The sequence below is a fragment of the Carcharhinus amblyrhynchos genome, chromosome 22, assembly GCF_965287045.1.
Source record: "Carcharhinus amblyrhynchos chromosome 22, sCarAmb.v2.hapA, whole genome shotgun sequence".
Lineage (NCBI taxonomy): Eukaryota > Metazoa > Chordata > Chondrichthyes > Carcharhiniformes > Carcharhinidae > Carcharhinus > Carcharhinus amblyrhynchos.
The window spans coordinates 36845743-36865573 of record NC_137345.1 but is presented as its reverse complement, the minus strand read 5'-3'; the positions used below and the strand labels follow the sequence as shown (position 1 = coordinate 36865573).

The following is a 19831-nucleotide window of genomic DNA, read 5'->3' as shown; positions in this document are numbered from 1 at the left end:
TGAGCCTCTGTGTCAGTGTGACCCACTGCGCGAGTACGAGTGTGAGCCTCTGTGCGAGTGTGACCCACTGCGCGAGTGCGAGTGTGACCCTCCGTGTCAGTGTGACCCACTGCGCGAGTACGAGTGTGAGCCTCTGTGCGAGTGTGACCCACTGCGCGAGTGCGAGTGTGAGCCTCTGTGCGAGTGTGACCCACTGCGCGAGTGCGAGTGTGAGCCTCCGTGTCAGTGTGACCCACTGCGCGAGTACGAGTGTGAGCCTCCATGTCAGTGTGACCCACTGCGCGAGTGCGAGTGTGAGCCTCCGTGTCAGTGTGACCCACTGCGCGAGTGCGAGTGTGAGCCTCTGTGTCAGTGTGACCCACTGCGCGAGTACGAGTGTGAGCCTCTGTGTCAGTGTGACCCACTGCGCGAGTGCGAGTGTGAGCCTCCGTGTCAGTGTGACCCACTGCGCGAGTACGAGTGTGAGCCTCCGTGCCAGTGTGACCCACTGCGCGAGTACGAGTGTGAGCCTCTGTGCGAGTGTGACCCACTGCGCGAGTACGAGTGTGAGCCTCTGTGTCAGTGTGACCCACTGCGTGAGTACGAGTGTGAGCCTCTGCGCGAGTGCGAGTGTGAGCCTCTGTGTCAGTGTGACCCACTGCGCGAGTACGAGTGTGAGCCTCTGTGCGAGTGTGACCCACTGCGCGAGTACGAGTGTGAGCCTCCGTGCGAGTATGACCCACTGCGCGAGTACGAGTGTGAGCCTCCGTACGAGTGTGACCCACTGCGCGAGTACGAGTGTGAGCCTCCGTGTCAGTGTGTCCCACTGCGCGAGTACGAGGGTGAGCCTCCGTGTCAGTGTGACCCACTGCGCGAGTACGAGTGTGAGCCTCTTTGCGAGTGTGACCCACTGCGCGAGTACGAGTGTGAGCCTCCGTGCGAGTGTGACCCACTGCGCGAGTACGAGTGTGAGCCTCCGTGTCAGTGTGACCCACTGCGCGAGTACGAGTGTGAGCCTCTGTGTCAGTGTGACCCACTGCGCGAGTACGAGTGTGAGCCTCCGTGCGAGTGTGACCCACTGCGCGAGTACGAGTGTGAGCCTCTGTGTCAGTGTGACCCACTGCGCGAGTACGAGTGTGAGCCTCCGTGCGAGTGTGACCCACTGCGCGAGTGCGAGTGTGAGCCTCTGTGTCAGTGTGACCCACTGCGCGAGTACGAGTGTGAGCCTCTGTGCGAGTGTGACCCACTGCGTGAGTACGAGTGTGAGCCTCCGTGTCATTGTGACCCACTGCGCGAGTACGAGTGTGAGCCTCTGTGCGAGTGTGACCCACTGCGCGAGTACGAGTGTGAGCCTCCGTGTCAGTGTGACCCACTGCGCGAGTACGAGTGTGAGCCTCTGTGCGAGTGTGACCCACTGCGCGAGTACGAGTCTGAGCCTCCGTGTCAGTGTGACCCACTGCGCGAGTACGAGTGTGAGCCTCCGTGTCAGTGTGACCCACTGCGCGAGTACGAGTGTGAGCCTCCGTGTCAGTGTGACCCACTGCGCGAGTACGAGTGTGAGCCTCTGTGCGAGTGTGACCCACTGCGTGAGTACGAGTGTGAGCCTCTGTGCGAGTGTGACCCACTGCGCGAGTGCGAGTGTGACCCACTGCGCGAGTACGAGTGTGAGCCTCCGTGTCAGTGTGACCCACTGCGCGAGTACGAGTGTGAGCCTCTGTGTGAGTGTGACCCACTGCGCGAGTACGAGTGTGAGCCTCTGTGTCAGTGTGACCCACTGTGCGAGTACGAGTGTGAGCCTCTGTGCGAGTGTGACCCACTGCGCGAGTACGAGTGTGAGCCTCTGTGTCAGTGTGACCCACTGCGCGAGTACGAGTGTGAGCCTCTGTGCGAGTGTGACCCACTGCGCGAGTACGTGTGTGAGCCTCTGTGCGAGTGTGACCCACTGCGCGAGTACGAGTGTGAGCCTCCGTGTCAGTGTGACCCACTGCGCGAGTACGAGTGTGAGCCTCCGTGTCAGTGTGACCCACTGCGCGAGTACGAGTGTGAGCCTCTGTGCGAGTGTGACCCACTGCGCGAGTACGAGTGTGAGCCTCCGTGCGAGTGTGACCCACTGCGCGAGTATGAGTGTGAGCCTCCGTGCGAGTGTGACCCACTGCGCGAGTACGAGTGTGAGCCTCCGTGTCAGTGTGACCCACTGCGCGAGTACGAGTGTGAGCCTCCGTACGAGTGTGACCCACTGCGCGAGTACGAGTGTGAGCCTCTGTGTCAGTGTGACCCACTGCGTGAGTACGAGTGTGAGCCTCTGCGCGAGTGCGAGTGTGAGCCTCTGTGTCAGTGTGACCCACTGCGCGAGTACGAGTGTGAGCCTCCGTGTCAGTGTGACCCACTGCGCGAGTACGAGTGTGAGCCTCTGTGCGAGTGTGACCCACTGCGCGAGTACGAGTGTGAGCCTCCGTGCGAGTGTGACCCACTGCGCGAGTACGAGTGTGAGCCTCCGTACGAGTGTGACCCACTGCGCGAGTACGAGTGTGAGCCTCCGTGTCAGTGTGTCCCACTGCGCGAGTACGAGTGTGAGCCTCTGTGCGAGTGTGACCCACTGCGCGAGTACGAGTGTGAGCCTCCGTACGAGTGTGACCCACTGCGCGAGTACGAGTGTGAGCCTCCGTGTCAGTGTGACCCACTGCGCGAGTACGAGTGTGAGCCTCTGTGTGAGTGTGACCCACTGCGCGAGTACGAGTGTGAGCCTCCGTGCGAGTGTGACCCACTGCGCGAGTACGAGTGTGAGCCTCCGTGTCAGTGTGACCCACTGCGCGAGTACGAGTGTGAGCCTCTGTGTCAGTGTGACCCACTGCGCGAGTACGAGTGTGAGCCTCCGTGCGAGTGTGACCCACTGCGCGAGTACGAGTGTGAGCCTCCGTGCGAGTGTGAGCCACTGCGCGAGTACGAGTGTGAGCCTCCGTGCGAGTGTGAGCCACTGCGCGAGTACGAGTGTGAGCCTCCGTGTCAGTGTGACCCACTGCGCGAGTACGAGTGTGAGCCTCCGTGCGAGTGTGACCCACTGCGCGAATACGAGTGTGAGCCTCCGTGTCAGTGTGACCCACTGCGCGAGTACGAGTGTGAGCCTCTGTGTCAGTGTGACCCACTGCGCGAGTACGAGTGTGAGCCTCCGTGTCAGTGTGACCCACTGCGCGAGTACGAGTGTGAGCCTCTGTGTCAGTGTGACCCACTGCGCGAGTACGAGTGTGAGCCTCCGTGCGAGTGTGACCCACTGCGCGAATACGAGTGTGAGCCTCCGTGTCAGTGTGACCCACTGCGCGAGTACGAGTGTGAGCCTCTGTGTCAGTGTGACCCACTGCGCGAGTACGAGTGTGAGCCTCCGTGTCAGTGTGACCCACTGCGCGAGTACGAGTGTGAGCCTCTGTGTCAGTGTGACCCACTGCGCGAGTACGAGTGTGAGCCTCTGTGCGAGTGTGATCCACTGTGCGAGTACGAGTGTGAGCCTCTGTGTCAGTGTGACCCACTGCGCGAGTACGAGTGTGAGCCTCTGTGTCAGTGTGACCCACTGCGCGAGTACGAGTGTGAGCCTCCGTGTCAGTGTGACCCACTGCGCGAGTACGAGTGTGAGCCTCCGTGTCAGTGTGACCCACTGCGCGAGTACGAGTGTGAGCCTCCGTGTCAGTGTGACCCACTGCGCGAGTACGAGTGTGAGCCTCTGTGCGAGTGTGACCCACTGCGCGAGTACGAGTGTGAGCCTCCGTGCGAGTGTGACCCACTGCGCGAGTACGAGTGTGAGCCTCCGTGCGAGTGTGACCCACTGCGCGAGTACGAGTGTGAGCCTCTGTGCGAGTGTGACCCACTGCGCGAGTATGAGTGTGAGCCTCTGTGCGAGTGTGACCCACTGCGCGAGTACGAGTGTGAGCCTCTGTGCGAGTGTGACCCACTGCGCGAGTATGAGTGTGAGCCTCCGTACAAGTGTGACCTTTTAAATGGAGGGTTCTGGGTTACCCCAGGCTGTGTGAAGTCATACTTGCACGGAGGGAGAGGTCAGTCATGACGTTTCTTTTCAACTTATTCTTTCATGGGATGAAAGCCAACGTTTGTTGCCCATTCCTTATTACCCCTTGCTGACCATTTTGGGGGGCAGTTAAGAGTCAGCCACATGACTCTGGGTCTGAGGTCACGTGTAGGCTAGGCTGGGGTGAACCAGCTGGGTTTTTATAATAATCTGTGATTGTCACCGCTACTGAGACTGGCTTTAGATTCCAGATGTATTAACTGAGTTTAAATCATAGAATCATAGAACCCTACAGTGCAGAAGTAGGCCACTCGGCCCATCGAGTCTGCACCAACCACAATCCTACCCAGGCCCTACCCTCCTTTCATCCCTACACATTTACCCCCTAATCCCTTTGACCTATACCTCTCAGGACACTAAGGGGCAATTTAACATGACCAATCAACTTAACCCGCACGTCTTTGGACTGTGGGAGGAAACCGGAGCACCCGGAGGAAACCCACGCAGACACAAGGAGAATGTGCAAACTCCACACAGACAGTGACCCGAGCTGGGAATCGAACCCAGGTCCCTGGAGCTGTGAGGCAGCAGTGCTAACCACTGTGCTACCGTGCTGCCCGTGTCACCATTGGGATTTGAATCTGTGACTCCCAGAGCATTCACCTGGGTTCCTGGGCTCAGTTCACTGACTTTAACATCTCCCCTCCCCTCCTGTGTTCCAAACACAGGATCAGCACAAAAAGTGAAATGCCATCATCAACTCTGTGTATTTGATTAACTTCCTGTCCACCCTCACTCCATACTCAGTCACTTGTCTAACTGACCAGTCCAGTGTGGTTGATCCAGTTCAGTTTCTGGTCAGTGGTAACCCCCAGGATGATGATAGTGGGGGGATTCAGCGATGATAGTGCCATTGACTGTCAAGGAGCAATGGGTAGATCCTCTCTTGTTGCAGATGGTCATTACCTGGCACTTGAGTTGGGATAATATTACTTGTCACTCTGTGGCCTCACCTCTCCCTGTCTCTGTAATCTCCGTAAAAAGTCTGACAACACCAGGTTTTAGTCCAACCGATTTATTTGATAATAGACTCACAAGCTTTCGGGGTTAGTCCCTTCGTCAGGTGAATGGAGAGTTCTGGCCTCAGACGGAGCATATAAAGCATAGACAGTTTAGAGATTACTGTAATCTCCTCCAGCCTTAGATCTCCTGTGGTATCTCCTCTGATTCCAGCCTCTGGAGCAGCCCTGCTTTTAACATTTCCACATTGGCAGCCATACCTTCTGTTTCAGGACTTTCAACTCTGGAATTCCTTCCCTGTAGATAGGTTTCTGATAGACAAGGGAATTAAGGGTTATGGGGAGAAAGCAGGAAAGTGGAACTGAGCCACTACAGATCAGCCATGATCTTATTGAATGGCGGGGCAGGCTCGAAGGGCTAGATGGCCGACTCCTGCTCCTATTTCTTATGTTCTTATGTTCCCTACCTCTTTCCTTCCCTTTAAGATTCTTCTTAAACTCTACCTCTGCGATGCACATTTGTCCATCTGTCCTTATACCTCTATCATTTGATTTGATTTGATTTGATTTATTATTGTCACATATATTAGTACACAGTGAAAAGTATTGTTTCTTGCACGCTATACAGACAAAGCATACTGTACATAGAGAAGGAAAGAAGAGAGTGCAGAATGTAGTGTTTCTGTCAAAGCTGGGGTGTAGAGAAAGATCAACTTAATATTAGGTAGATCCATATCAAAGTCTGATGGTAGCAGGGAAGAAGCTGTTCTTGAGTCAGTTGGTACCTGACCGCAGATTTTGTATCTTTTTCCCGACGGAAGAAGGTGGAAGAGAGAATGTCTGGGGTGTGTGGCGTCCTTGATTGTGCTGGCTGCGTTTCCGAGGCAGTGGGAAGTGTAGACAGGGTCAATGGATGGGAGGCTGGTTTGAGTGATGGACTGGGCTACATTCACGGCCTTTTGTAGTTTCTTGCAGCCTTGGACAGAGCAGGAGCCCATACCAAGCTGTGATACAATCAGAAAGAATGTTTTCTATGCTACATCTGTAAACGTTGATGAGAGTCGTAGCTGCCATGCCAAATTTCCTTAGTCCCCTGAGAAAGTAGAGGCATTGGTGGGCTTTCTTAACTATAATGTCAGCATTGTGGGGGGGAACCAGGACAGGTTGTTGGTGATTTGGATGCCTAGAAACTTGAAGTTTGCAGAAACACTTTGTTTAATGTTGTCTTTATGAAGCACCTTGTGACATTTTACTACTGTAAAGGTGCTATGTACAAATCCAAGTTGTTGTTGATTGATGACTTTACTGATGATTGTGAAGACAGAACGGCCATTGGCAGGGTGGGTTTATTTTGTGTGGATAAAAGTTTTTAAAATTCCTTTAGGGAAGTGGGTGTCACTGGCTGGGCCAGCATTTATTGCCCATCCCTAACTGCCCTTGAACTGAGTGTCTTGCTCGACTGTTTCACAGGGCAGTTAAGAATCGATCACATTGCTGTGTCTCTGGAGTCCCGTGTAGGCCAGACCAGGTAAGGATGGCAGATTTCCTTCCCGAAAGGACGTTAGTGTAGTGAAGCAGTTGAGTTTTTGCAGGAGTTAGTGATGGTTTCATGGTTGCCGTTACTGAGACTAGCTTTCAATTCAGATTTATTCATTGGATTTAAATTGCTCTGGCTGCAGTGATGGGATTTGAACCCGTGTCCCCAGAGCTTTGGGCTGGGTCTGCGGATTACAGTTCGTTACGCCTTGACTCGAGGTATGGTTTATCTGAGCTGGATGAAATCCTCAATGTGAATATGGAATTTGATCTCCAGGCGTATTATATACACTGGTGTTCAATGGCAATGAGGGATGGGCAATAAATGCTGACCCAGCCAGTGATACCCACATCCTGTAAATGAATTTTAATAACCTGTCCCAGTTCACCCTATCAATGCTGAAATGGATCGATGCATCTGTGACAGTTGATTGATTGAAATGAGAGCAGATAGGTGACCCTCCCCTGTTAGATCCCTCTGGTAGATACCTCCTTCAGGACACAGCCTGGGCAATAGTACTGTTACCATTTGAGAGAGTTTTTAACCTCCTTGTTTGAAGCTTTGTGTTGGAAGCAGTTCACAGAAGCTTCACTCGACTCATTCCTGGGGTGAGGGGCTTACCTTATGAGGAAAAGTTGAGCAGGTCGGTCCCCATTGGAGTTTAGAAGAATGAGAGGCGGTTTTATTAAAATATAAAATATCCTGAGGGGATTTAACAGAGAGGATGTTTCCTCCAGTGGGAGAGACTAGAACCAGGGGAACTGGGTTTGAAAATACGATGGAGATGAGGAGGATTTGTTTCTTTCAGAGGGTTGTGAGTCTGTGGGATTCTCTCCCTCAGAGAGCAGTGGGAGCTGGGTCATTGAATTTATTCAAGGCTGAGTTACACTGACTCCTGATCGACAAGGGGGCCAATGGCTGTGGGGAAAGTGGAGTTAAGACCACTATCAGATCAACCAGTATCTTATTGAATGGGCGAACAGGTTCAAAGGGCTAAATGGCCTGCTCCTGCTCCTAAGCTGCATTGTTTTTATTACTGATCTGGGCTTGTTGATGGACAGTGAGGTCCCCCATCCAGAGTACGTTGTGTGCCCTGGCCAGCTACAGTTCTTCCTCCAAGTGGTGTCCAACATGGAACAGCACTGATACATCAACTGAGGCAGCAGAGGGGGTGCCAATGGTAATCACTCTAAGGTTCCCTTGCTCATGTTTAACCTGGTGCCATGAGACTTCATGGGGTCTGGAGTCAGTGTTAAGGACTCCCAGGGAACCTCCCTCCTGACTGTATACCACTGTGCCACCACCTCTGCTGGGTCTGTCCTGCTGGACAGGACATATCCAAGGGTGATAATGTGGTTTCTGGGCCATTGTCTGGAAGGTCTGATTCTGTGAGAATGACTATGTCAGGCTCGTCTGTGAGACAGCTTTCCCAATTTTGGCACAAGCCCCCAGATGTTAGTCAGGAGGACTTAGGAGGGTCGACAGGGCTGGACCTCCTTTGTTGTGTCCATATTTGATATCAAGGTGGAAGATGAATGGATCATCTTGTTTTTGTAGTGACTCGATTGAACTGTGTGGCTTGCAAAGTAACGCCATTCTCCTTCTGTCATTCCTGCTCCACAGACTTCAGCGAACTCGCTCCATCCGACGCCGTGTGACTCACAACACCTCCAGCCAAGCGGCCTCCCAAGGAGAGGATCCTGGGCCCCTTCACCTGAGGGTCGAAGGACAGGATGTGACTATGGCGACAGGCGATTATGAGGTAACAGCAACTTCAGCAAGAGACGGAGCAGCAGAGCTAATCAAAGAGGCGGCTGGGCCTAGGATCGAGGCTTCGCTACTGTCAGAGCAGCAGCAGCAACTCTCTGTATTTCTAGCTGCCCTCAGGAGAAGAGGAGTTATCCTGCTGTCAGGATACTCACACTGCTCGGGATCTTCACACACTGTCTGGGATTATCACATTGTCTGTCTGGGATGTTCACACACTGTCTGGGATTATCTCATTGTCTGTCTGGGATGTTCACACTGTCTGGGATTATCACATTGTTTGTCTAGGTGTTCACACTGCCTGGGATACTCTCACACTGCCTGGAATGTTCACACTTTCTGGGAGTTCAGGCACTGTCTGGGATTATTGCATTGTCTGTCTGGGATGTTCATATTGTCTGGGATTATCACGTCTGTCTGGGAGTTCACACTGTCTGGAGTTATTGCATTGTCTGTCTGGGATGTTCACATTGTCTGGGATTATCACATTGTCTGGGATGTTCACATTGTCTGGGATTATCACATTGTCTGGGATTATCACATTGTCTGGGATGTTCACATTGTCTGGGATGTTCACATTGTCTGGGATGTTCACGTTGTCTGGGATTATCACATTGTCTGTCTGGGGTTTCACACTGTCTGGAGTTATTGCATTGTCTGTCTGGGATGCTCATACACTGTCTGAGATTATTGCACTGTTAAATATCACACAATCTGAGTTTATCACAGCCCTTTCTCCTCTGGGATCTGGCTGTCATCCCTGAGCTCTCTCTGCCTTCTGGACTGGATGTGAGTTGGAGTATGTTCAGTTCAGTTGACTTGGCCAATGACTGGGATTGCACCTTGTTTGATGTTAAATTGGGAATTCCTGGTGACGAGGGTTGAAGGGAGGGTGAGCTGAGATATAAACTATACAGTCTTATCTCGCTGTGGAAATCAGGCATAGTTGTAGGTGTTTGGCCTCTGACTGACAGCAGGTTGCTGGAACTGTTGAGCTTGCTGTGATCTGTGTTTCCCCAGGCATCACCCTGTATGGAATGACCTCGGGCTGCAGCCAATTGTGGCTGTTCCTCTGAGTAAGACAGTGAATTGAACATGAGATTCCCATTCACTAGAACTCTCTCCTCCCCTTCGACAGGCAGGAAGCAGCAAGGATCCCGACCATCTCTACAACATCATGTTTGTTGGGGATGCCTATGCCGGAAAAACATCCTTCATCCAGCGTTTCTGTGACAATAAGTTTGAGCCTGGCTTATCATCCACAGTAGGTATGGCAACCACTGCATCACTTACACAAGCACTAATGTGTTAAAGGAGAAATCTTGCGCTGTACAGCCCGGGTCTGAGTGTGTGGTACAGATACCCCCGAGTCATAGATTCCTCTGTTAAAATGATCAGACTGCTTGTTCAACATCCAGTACTGGAAAAGCAAACGTTGCCCAATTAAACATGGGGTAGAGTGAAGCCATTGCCTTTAGTTCCTGTCACAATCTCTGCTCCTGAGCTGAGTTTACAGCTGGTTATCGGCACTATGGTGTGGAGATGCCGGTGTTGGACTGGGGTAAACACAGTGAGAAGTCTCATAACACCAGGTTAAAGTCCAACAGGTTTATTTGGTAGCAAAAGCCACTAGCTTTTGAAGTGCTGCTCCTTCATCAGGTGAGTTGGATTTCAGTTCACAAACAGGGCATACAAAGACACAAACTCAATTTACAAAATAATGGTTAGAATGCGAGTCTTTACAGGTAATCGAGTCTTAAAGGTACAAACAATGTGATTGGAGAGAGGGTTAAGAACAGGTTAAAGAGACGTGTATTGTCTCCAGACAGGACAGTTAGTGAGATTTTGCAAGCCCAGGCAAGTCACGGGGGTTACAGATAGTGTGACATGAACCCAAGATCCCTGTTGAGGCCGTCCTCATGCGTACGGAACGTGGTTATCAGTCTCTGCTCAGCGACTCTGCGCTGTCTTATGTCCTGAAGGCTGCCTTGGAGAACGCTTATCCGAAGACCAGAGGCCGAATGCCCGTGACCGCTGAAATGTTCCCCAACAGGAAGAGAACAGTCTTGCCTGGTGATTGTCGAGCGATGTTCATTCATCCGTTGTCGTAGCGTCTGCATGGTCTCCCCAATGTACCGTGCTTTGGGGCATCCTTTCCTGCAGCGTATCAGGTAGATAACATTGGCCGAGTTGCAAGTGTATGTACTGTGTACCTGGTGGATGGAGTTCTCACGTGTGATGATGACATCCATGTCGATGATCCAGCATGTCTTGCAGAGGTTGCCCTGGCAGGGTTGTGTGGTGCTGTGGTCACTGTTCTCCTGAAGGCTGGGTAGTTTGTTGCGAACAATGGCCTGTTTGAGGTTGTGCGGTTGTTTGAAGGCAAGAAGTGGGGGTGTGGGGATGGCCTTGGCGAGATGTTCGTCTTCATCAATGACAAGTTGAAGACTCCAGAGAAGATGTCGTAGCTTCTCCACTCTGGGGAAGTACTGGACGACGAAGGATACTCTGTTCTCCATGTCCCGTGTTTGTCTTCTGAGGAGGTCAGTGCAGTTTTTGCTGTGGCGCGTCGGAACTATCGATCGATGAGTCGAGTGTCATATCTGCCCTCATGAGGGCATCTTTCAGCGTCTGGAGGTATCTGTTGCAATCCTCCTCATCTGAGCAGATCCTGTGTATACGGAGGGCTTGTCCGTAGGGAATGGCTTCTTTAATGTGTTTAGAATGGAAGCCGGAGAAGTGGAGCAACATGTGGTTATCCATGGGCTTGCGGAACAGTGAGGTGCTGAGGTAACCATCCTTGGTGGAGATTTGTGTGTCCAAGAATGTAACTGATTCCGGAGAGTAGTCCATGGTGAGCCTGATGGTGGGATGGAACTTGATGTCATCATAGAATTGTTTCAGTGATTGTTCACCATGAGTCCAAAGGAAGAAAATGTCATCGATCTATCTAGTGTATAGCATCGGTTGAAGATCCTGTGCGGTGAAGAGACAATACACATCTCTTTAACATGTGCTTAACCCTCTCTTCACTCACATTGTCTGTACCTTTTAAAGATTTGATTACGCGTAAAGACTCACATTCCAACTATTATTCTGTAAATTGAGTTTGTGTCTTTATATACCCCGTTTGTGAACTGAAGGAGCAGCGCTTCGAAAGTTAATGGTTTTTGCTACCAAGTAAACCTGTTGGACTTTAACCTGGTGTTGTGAGACTTCTTATTGTATCTGCACTATCACAGAGACTGCCCCTCTAGCTCCCAACTCCTTCCTGCTTCCGCTGACCTGCTGCTGAAACCCTTATCTATATACCCGAATATTCCTGGATGGATTCCCACATTTGGAAATGAAAGGTCATGGAGAACACTGCTGTGTGTAACCTTTCCCACACCTGTTCACCTATCACTGCTGCTCATTCACCTCAATTCACCTCCACTTGGCCAATGTCCAGATTTTAAAATCCTCTTCCTTATTTCCAAGTCTATCCACCTCCTCGCCCCTCCCTATCGCTAACAGAATGGAGGTTCACGGAATGGGAGGGTGAGTGTGATATCAGGACCCCTCCCATCCCCGTCCCCCGACCCCGCCCCCCCCCCCCCCCCCGGCTCCCGGGCTGCGCAATGAAACTTACACCTTAACGTGATGACTCAAGGTCAAGGGTTAAAATGATCTTTGACCATTTTGACTCTGCTGTCAATAGGCTTTGGGGGTGATCTTACAGGTCCACCATATCCATTGATCAGTGTGGTGAGCTGGTAAGATAGGGCGAGAGATGAAAAGCTGGGTCCACATCTATTTTCTGACCTCTCACGATGTCACCAACCTCATTCTGTCAGCACAATTCCTGAGCGTGCGGTTTATTTAAATATTTATGAGATGATTATAATATCATTACTGAGTACTGGACCTGAGTGTCCATGCTCACTTGCCTTAACAGTCCCACTGGGGAGATCTTCACTGGTGAGAATTACTGATGTTCTCTACCAATGGGAACCTAACGCGATAGCCTCACCGGTGGGACCAGAGGCAATTGAAACCCCCTGGGCTGTCGGGGACAGGGCTGAGCAGTACCTCTTGGGCACAGCCAGCCTGGGACTCTGACACTGCCCACTGATGTGGAGATGCCGGCGTTGGACTGGGGTAAACACAGTAAGATGTCTCACAACACCATGTTCAAGTCCAACCAAATTATTTGATAGTAAACTCACAAGCTTTCAGGGTTAGGCCCTTCGTCAGGTGAATGGAGAGTTCTGGCCTCAGACAGAAGTTATATGCTCTGTCTGAGGCCAGAACTCTCCATTCACCTGATGAAGGGGCAAACCCTGAAAGCTTGTGAGTTTACTAGCAAATAATTTGGTTGGACTTTAACCTGGTGTTGTGAGACTTTTTACTGCCCACTGAGCCGGGGGAGAGAATCGGGGCCAGCAATCAGCCGGGGAGGGGGATTAGCTGGGGGAGCAATCGGGGAGGGGATCACAGGGTGGGTGGGGCAATGTCCAGCAGTGGCAGATCTCCCGCTGCACTATGTAAACTTGTACACAGTGCACTGGGAGATTGGGGCACTTGCACAGTGGCACCCCTCAGGCTCAACACTGGCTTCCCGACATGAATGGATTCCGCCTACTGGCGAGAATCACGTTTTGTCTAATTTGTTTCTCAAAGTGCTGTATGATTGCATCTGGAAGCTTATCCAAAAAATGGGTGCAATTATCTCCCATTTTCACGCTTATTCAGCTCTTAGAATTCTTCTGATACGATCGCCCCCTTTGTGCATGGAGTGTCAGGCGAGGTTAAACTTCTCACTAGAGTGTATAATTGAGTAGTATGATCTTTCATTCTTTCTCTGCTGTGAACTCCTTGGATACAAAGAAATAGCACAGCCCCTCGATATACTGTCCCCAACTTCTCAACTTCTGGGTCAAACAGCTCAGTTAAAGGCATTTTTATATGGTGTGTGTACCTGTATCTCCGTAGCTTTGACGATCACTCTCCTTCCCCTCTAATAGTGCATTGTGATCTCCCAAAGATTAACAAAGATTTTCCTCATCACCAGTGTAGTCAAATGTGAATCTTGGCTTCAAGTTATAACTGATTTATTAACATTTATATATGTACAATCCAGGCTATAACAGAACTGTGATGACCATCCACTCTCTCCTCCTCCCTGGCTCCAACAGAGATTCCTCCCTGATCCGGAATGCATGCCCTTTATCCCAATTGGCTCTGCGTCCTGCGCTGCCTCTCCATAGGGTCCAGTCTGATCACATGACCCTCAGGGATCACCCTCTTAAAGGGGTCACATTACCACAGTTATACAAAATAAAATATAGAAGTTTACTGATGATAGCAACTTTGGAGCTGCTGTAGCAATCACTCTATGGGTCACAGCCTGCGATGGAGGAGATGTCCCTCAGAGATGATCGGGTGAACCCTCTGACCTTCCCTCACTGCACACAGCTGACCTCTTCCTCCATCACTGCAGGGATCGACTACCAAGTGAAGACACTGACTGTGGACAACAGACACATTGCTCTCCAGCTGTGGGACACTGCCGGACAGGAACGGTGAGTGGGATCTGAGGAGACTGCAGTTCATTCAACAGGCAATGTCTAAGAGGCAAGAGAAAATGTAACCAGTGAAAGGTGACTCATGGGGTCAGAGTGTTAATAGTTACTGTCCCTATTAACACATTGACTTACCCACTTCTGGGTCAAATGATTCAGTTTTTCCAATCAAAGGCTTTGTAATGTGTGTATGTACCTTATCTCATCGTATTCTTGATGCTCAAGTCTCCTTCCTCTCTGGCTGTGAACTGCATTCCCCAATGACTTTGAAAATTTTTCCTCACCGTGTTATAATTCAGGTCAGAAACTCCAAAGTGTTTTATGAAGTCTGCCTGGATCATAAGTTTTACAATTTGAATTTGGCTAGGATAAGAATGGTATGTTTCACTTCAAGTGTAATTCAAATGACCCACTAGGGAGCTTTTATCAAACAAAGTTTATTTAAGAATACAGCTAATATGCGTAGAAAGAAAATTAGCAATAAGGAATACAAACAAAAAAACCCCACCATGATATTGTATAACCCTTAATGAATATAGGAAATGTTTCAATCAAACAAACTTCTCTATACAAAACTCTTGCCACAAGTTTAGCACAGAAAATACAAATGCTCACATGATGCTGGAACTTAGTTCTTTGGTTGGAGAATTGAAACTCTGACTTCCCAGCCTTGTAATTTCCAGCAGCCCTCCTAATATACACACAGACTAGTTTGAAGTCAGAACAGCTTCCCAAAACACCAGGGAGAGAGAGATTCTAGACAAGCCCACAGCAGACTTTCACCCCAGGAAACCTTCCAGTTTGCCAGCAGAATCTATAATACCAGGGAGAGAGAGGGGGAGAAAAAGTGACTGCCACTCAACAATCAGGGCAGCTTCTGATTCTAAAACCAAAACTGAAAGAAAGTCCTTGAATTCTTCTGGGAAGGAACCGTCTGACTGTGACTTGGATGGCACGGTGGCACAGTGGTTAGCACTGCTGCCTCACAGCACTAGGTGTGACCTGGGTTTGATTCCTGGCTTGGGTCACTATCTGTGTGGAGTTTGCACCATCTCCCCATGTCTGTGTGGCTTTCAACTGGGCGCTCCGGTTTCCTCCCACAGCCCAGAGACGTGCTAGTTAGGTGCATTGGCCACACTAAATTCTCTCCGTGTACCGAACAAGTGCCAGAATGTGGTGACTAGGGGAATTTCACAGTAACTTAATTGCAATGTTAATGTAAGCCTACTTGTGACTAATAAGTAAACTTTAACTTTAACAATCTTCCCCCTCACAATGCAAGGTCATCAAAGATCCCAGAAAGTACCTGAGGCCCAGAGTCAAAATAAACAAAACCCCATTTAAGCCTTGAAGCAGCAATAAAAGGACTTCTGGCAGACAGCCCAGCAGCAAGGAAACCAAAACTGCTGATAACTGCAGAGAACATGATTAAAAAAAACTTGAGGGGTGCATCCTCACTCCTGATTGGCTTAGCTTCCCACCTTGACAATCCATAGGGTCTGGCCCGATCACATGGCTCTCAGACAGCACTCTCTGAGAGGGCCACACTGCCACACACCACAACATAATCTCCCATTCTGGTTATTTCCACTTGCAGCTCACCAGCCTGAATTACCACGATTTGTGTGTTTACCTGCATTGTAAAACTAATTTAGACCTACTTAAATTCTTTACCTTTTCTCATTCGAAGGCTATCTACTTTTCTCAATCCTTTGTTCAATCTTGTTTCTTCTTCCTAATATTCCTGCCTCGTCCCTGCCACGCTTCTAAGTTGCTTTAAGCACTCCCTAACAGCAGTAGCAAACCACCCTGTTTGGGTAGGTCCGGCTTTATTGAGATGTGACAGGCTTGTCTACACACCTCCCTCGGAGCCAGGCCTCGATGTCTCAGGAATCTTTAACACCCTACCTCCCCTCATCATCTCTCCAGACACACACAGGTTTGCTCTGCTTGCCTATTTCGAGCCTCACTCCTGCAGCAAGAGTAAGACAGAGATTACTGACGTCCTACTTGTTAGTTTCTTTCTTAGCTCTCTAAACTTTTCCTGCAGGACCTCATCCCTCTTTTTGCCTCTATATTGGAACCCAATACAGGCCACAGTCTCTAGATGTTCAACCTCCCTCTCTCTGAGTGTTGAAAATCACTCAGTGACACTATGAACCCTGGTACCGTGTGGGTTGAAGTTCCCACACTCATGGCAAGTTCGCTGGGCTTTGCATTAACTCTCTGCTTGTTCCCCTCCTGCTTCCTGTCTCCAGAAAGCGCCCACACAGGATAAAGAAACAAATTAATGAGGGTCATGTGACCCTCCCACCCTTTCAGTGATTGGCTGCCACAGGCCTATCTGGTGTGTAGTCCATGCCTCTGATTGGTCATTTACCATCTCCTCACAGATTCCGCAGTGTGACCAAGCAGTTCTTCAGGAAGGCCGATGGGGTGATCGTGATGTACGACATTACATCCCCAAGCTCTTTCACTCAAGTGCGTTACTGGTTGACCTGTGTCAAGGTAAGAAGCTGTGGAATTCTGGGCCTTTAGTACCCAGCATGCTTTGGATCAGAACTCTCTGAGCCTCAGGAAAGATTGTGATCGAGTGACTGATGGTCCTGAAGACATCCCATCCACTACTTACTGACATCAATCTGTCTATTCCGTGAGAGTTTGGATTTGCAAGGTTTCACTGTCAGTGTTACCCAGGGAGTTGGTGTTGGGACCGTCACTTATCCTGATATATTAATGATCTAGATCCTGGTGTGCAGGGACCAATTCAAAATCATGAGGGACTGGAGTAGATCAGGAGAAATCACTGCCACTCAGACAAGGATGGAGAAGGAGAGAGCACAGATTTAATGTGATAGGTGAAAAAACTTTTTTGGGTCTGAAATGCGCTGCCTGGGAGTATGGTGCAGGCAGATTCAATCGAGGCATTGGATGGTTATTTAAATAGAAACAATGTGCCGGGATATGGGGGAAAAGGCAGAGAAATGACACTAAATCATGATGCTCATTTGAGGAACTGGTGCAGGCATGACACACTGAATGGTATCCTTCTACACCCTAACAATTCTGATTGTGTGAGACAGTGTTTGTAACAAGAGGGCACATTAACTTTACTCTTCCCAGTGCTGAGCTGAAGAAAATGATTATCAAAGGGTTATCAAAGACTGGGTGCTGGCAGAGGGGGGATTGCAGGATTGTAATTATCATTTATCATCACTCAATGGGCCGAATGTACGGTAAGGATTCTATGATTTGTTATTGCAAAGCTCATTTATAAATAACAAGTCAAATCTTGCACTCTCACTCTCTCTCTTTCCCTCCCTCTCCTCTTCTATTTTTCACTTCCCCATCTCTGTTTCTCTCTCTCTCACCCATTCACCGCCCACATCTCTCTCTCTCCCTCCAACACTCTCTCCTTCCATTTCTTCCTTCCTTTCTATCTCTCTGCCTTCATCTCCCTTTCTCTCTCTCCCTCCATCTCTCCCTCCATGTCTTCATTTCTCCACTTTGCACTCTTATTTTCCTCTCTCTCTCTCCCTCTCTCTTTCCAGATCTTTCTCCATTAATCTCTCTCCTTCCATTTCTCTCTCCTTTAGGAGATAGCAGCTGACAATATCAGCGTTCTTCTCCTGGGTAATAAGACGGATGACAATTCTCAACGCCAGGTCTCCACGGCAGAGGGCGAGCAACTTGCCCAGGTCAGTGCCTATTGTCCACAGCACCAGTGTGGCCTCCAGTCCCTGTGGTCACTGAAGCAATGTTCCCTGCACCAGCATTGCCCTGTTAAAGGGGCTGACATCAATATTCTCCAAGAGCAAGCTGAGCTGGTGTGTGCTGGGAGGCTCTTGTTTGGAGTTATCCACATGCAGTGTTGTCAACAGAGGTCACACGGTGACCTTTGTGGACTGGCTGTGATTACCATTATGAGAGAGAGCATTCATCTTCCAGGGGAAGTGGTAATGGAATGGTAATGTCATTAGACTAGTAATCCAGAGGCTCAGGCAAATTTCTGAGGGACCCTGGTTCAAATCCCACCACGGCAGCTGGTGGAATTTAAATTCAATTAATAAAATCTGGAATTGAAAGCTTGACTCAGTAAGGGAATGAAATCTGCCATCCTTACTTTGTCTGGCCTACATGCGACACAGCAGTATGGTTCAAGCTACTCGGTTTAAGGGCAATTAGGGATGACCCTGCCAGCGATGCTCATATCCTGTGAAAGATTTTTTTAAAAACACCACCGTCCAAACCAGTGATCCTTACCACTGCGAAGGAGAAGGTATATGGGAACACCATCACCCCCCCACCCCAAGACCACTCACTGCCACCTGACTGGGTCCAAATCCTAACAGCGCTGTGCTTTCCACCGCAACTCATCACCACCTCGCCAAGGGAAATTAGGAGTCACACAGCCCCCATCCCGTGAAAAATTAAATTAAAAATAAAATTTGCTGCTGGGAGTCTCGTTACACTGGCTTCATTGACATGAAGTGACTCGGTATGTTGTACAAAGGCTGGAGGAGGAGGTCTCTGAGCAACCTTTGCAATAGTTTGTCAAGTCATGTCTTTTGCTAATGACTACACGTCGTGACAATAAACCAGAACCTATTCTCACCCCCCACCCTGTCCCTCTCTCTCTCCAGGAGAACAACATCTTGTTCTATGAATGCAGCGCCTGTACTGGTCACAACATTAACACTCCCATGGTGCACCTGGCAAGGTGAGTGAGGAATTGTGGGAAATATTATTGTTGCTTGGCGTTATTTTTTCTGTTTTTTTGTTGGTCTTTTATCTGAGTGCTTGCCCAGGGCTGTCTGCTCTATTTACTGCCATCTCTCCACGTCCCTTTACAGGTCACTCAGACAGCAGGAGGAGAAGATTAAAAAGACGGTGGAGATAGCGAAACAGCCTACAAAGAAGGGGAATTGCTGCACGTAGCACCCTGTACCACCCTGCCTTTCAGTGCGTACCATCTTGTCATACCACCCCCTCAGACTCTTACCCCATCAATCCAGAATATCCTGCCAAAACGGAGTTTATTTTGAATCCAAACATCATCTATGCGATCATCAAACTAGGCGATGGCCTAGTGCTATTATCGCTAAACTCTTAATCCAGAAACTCAGCTAATGTTCTGGGTTTGAATCCAGCTACAACAAATGGTGGAATTGGAATTCAATAAAAAATTAAGAATCTACTGATGATGATGAAACCATTGTTGATTGTTGGAAAAACCCATCGGGCTCACTAATGTCCTTTAGGGAAGGAAATCTGCCGCCCTTACCTGGTCTGGCCTACATGTGACTCCAGAGCCACAGCAATGTGGTTCTCTCTCAACTGCCCTGTGAAATGGCCGAGCGAGACATGCAGTCCAACGGCAGCTTGGGATGGGCAACAAATGCCGGCCCAACCAGCGAAACCCAGGTCCCAGGAATAAATTTAAAAATGGAGAGTTATTTGCAGTTCAGTATTACAGAGAATTCACTGAGAGTAAGCACAGTGTAAATAGTAACCTCCTGTGTGTATCCAGCCTGTTTACAGCTTTTGCCTCATATGGGACATGGATGTTAACACATCAAAAAAATATAATTGTGGAATTTTCCCAAAAATAACCAAGTGTTACTATGGTGAGGTTACTGTACTGGTACCTTGGGCATTGCAATCCTTCCCCCAACAAAACACACTTTTTTTTGGAAAGCTGGGAGTTTTGTGTTGGTGTGGGGTGGGGGTGGAGGGGCTGGGTGGGGGTGGAGGGGTTGGGGAGGGGTGGAGGGGTTGGGGAGGGGTGGGGGTAAACACGCTGATGAAACCATTTTCGAGCATTCAGGGGCTATTTTGGAAGGGTGCTGCAATCCCTCACTGTCAGAATTCCTCCCTCCCCAGCGGGACATTGGGACCCCCACCTCATGGATAACATGCTCCCCCTGTGCTCAGTGCGGGTCACCGGCAC

The 19831-nt window shown here is 49.7% G+C and overlaps 1 protein-coding gene across 1 annotated transcript in view; it reads left to right on the top strand.

Annotated features, from left to right (window-relative positions):
* Positions 1-19559, top strand: part of LOC145356781 (uncharacterized) — a 165081-nt gene extending 145522 nt beyond the window's left edge. Inside the window, exons 46-52 of the mRNA XM_080209647.1 lie at positions 8174-8312; positions 9456-9585; positions 13800-13881; positions 16275-16389; positions 17478-17579; positions 18525-18601; positions 18735-19559. Coding sequence (XP_080065773.1) covers positions 8174-8312; positions 9456-9585; positions 13800-13881; positions 16275-16389; positions 17478-17579; positions 18525-18601; positions 18735-18819 — 730 coding nt within the window. The 3' untranslated portion in view covers positions 18820-19559. The remainder of the gene's footprint in view (positions 1-8173; positions 8313-9455; positions 9586-13799; positions 13882-16274; positions 16390-17477; positions 17580-18524; positions 18602-18734) is intronic.
* The last annotated feature ends 272 nt before the right edge of the window (positions 19560-19831 follow it).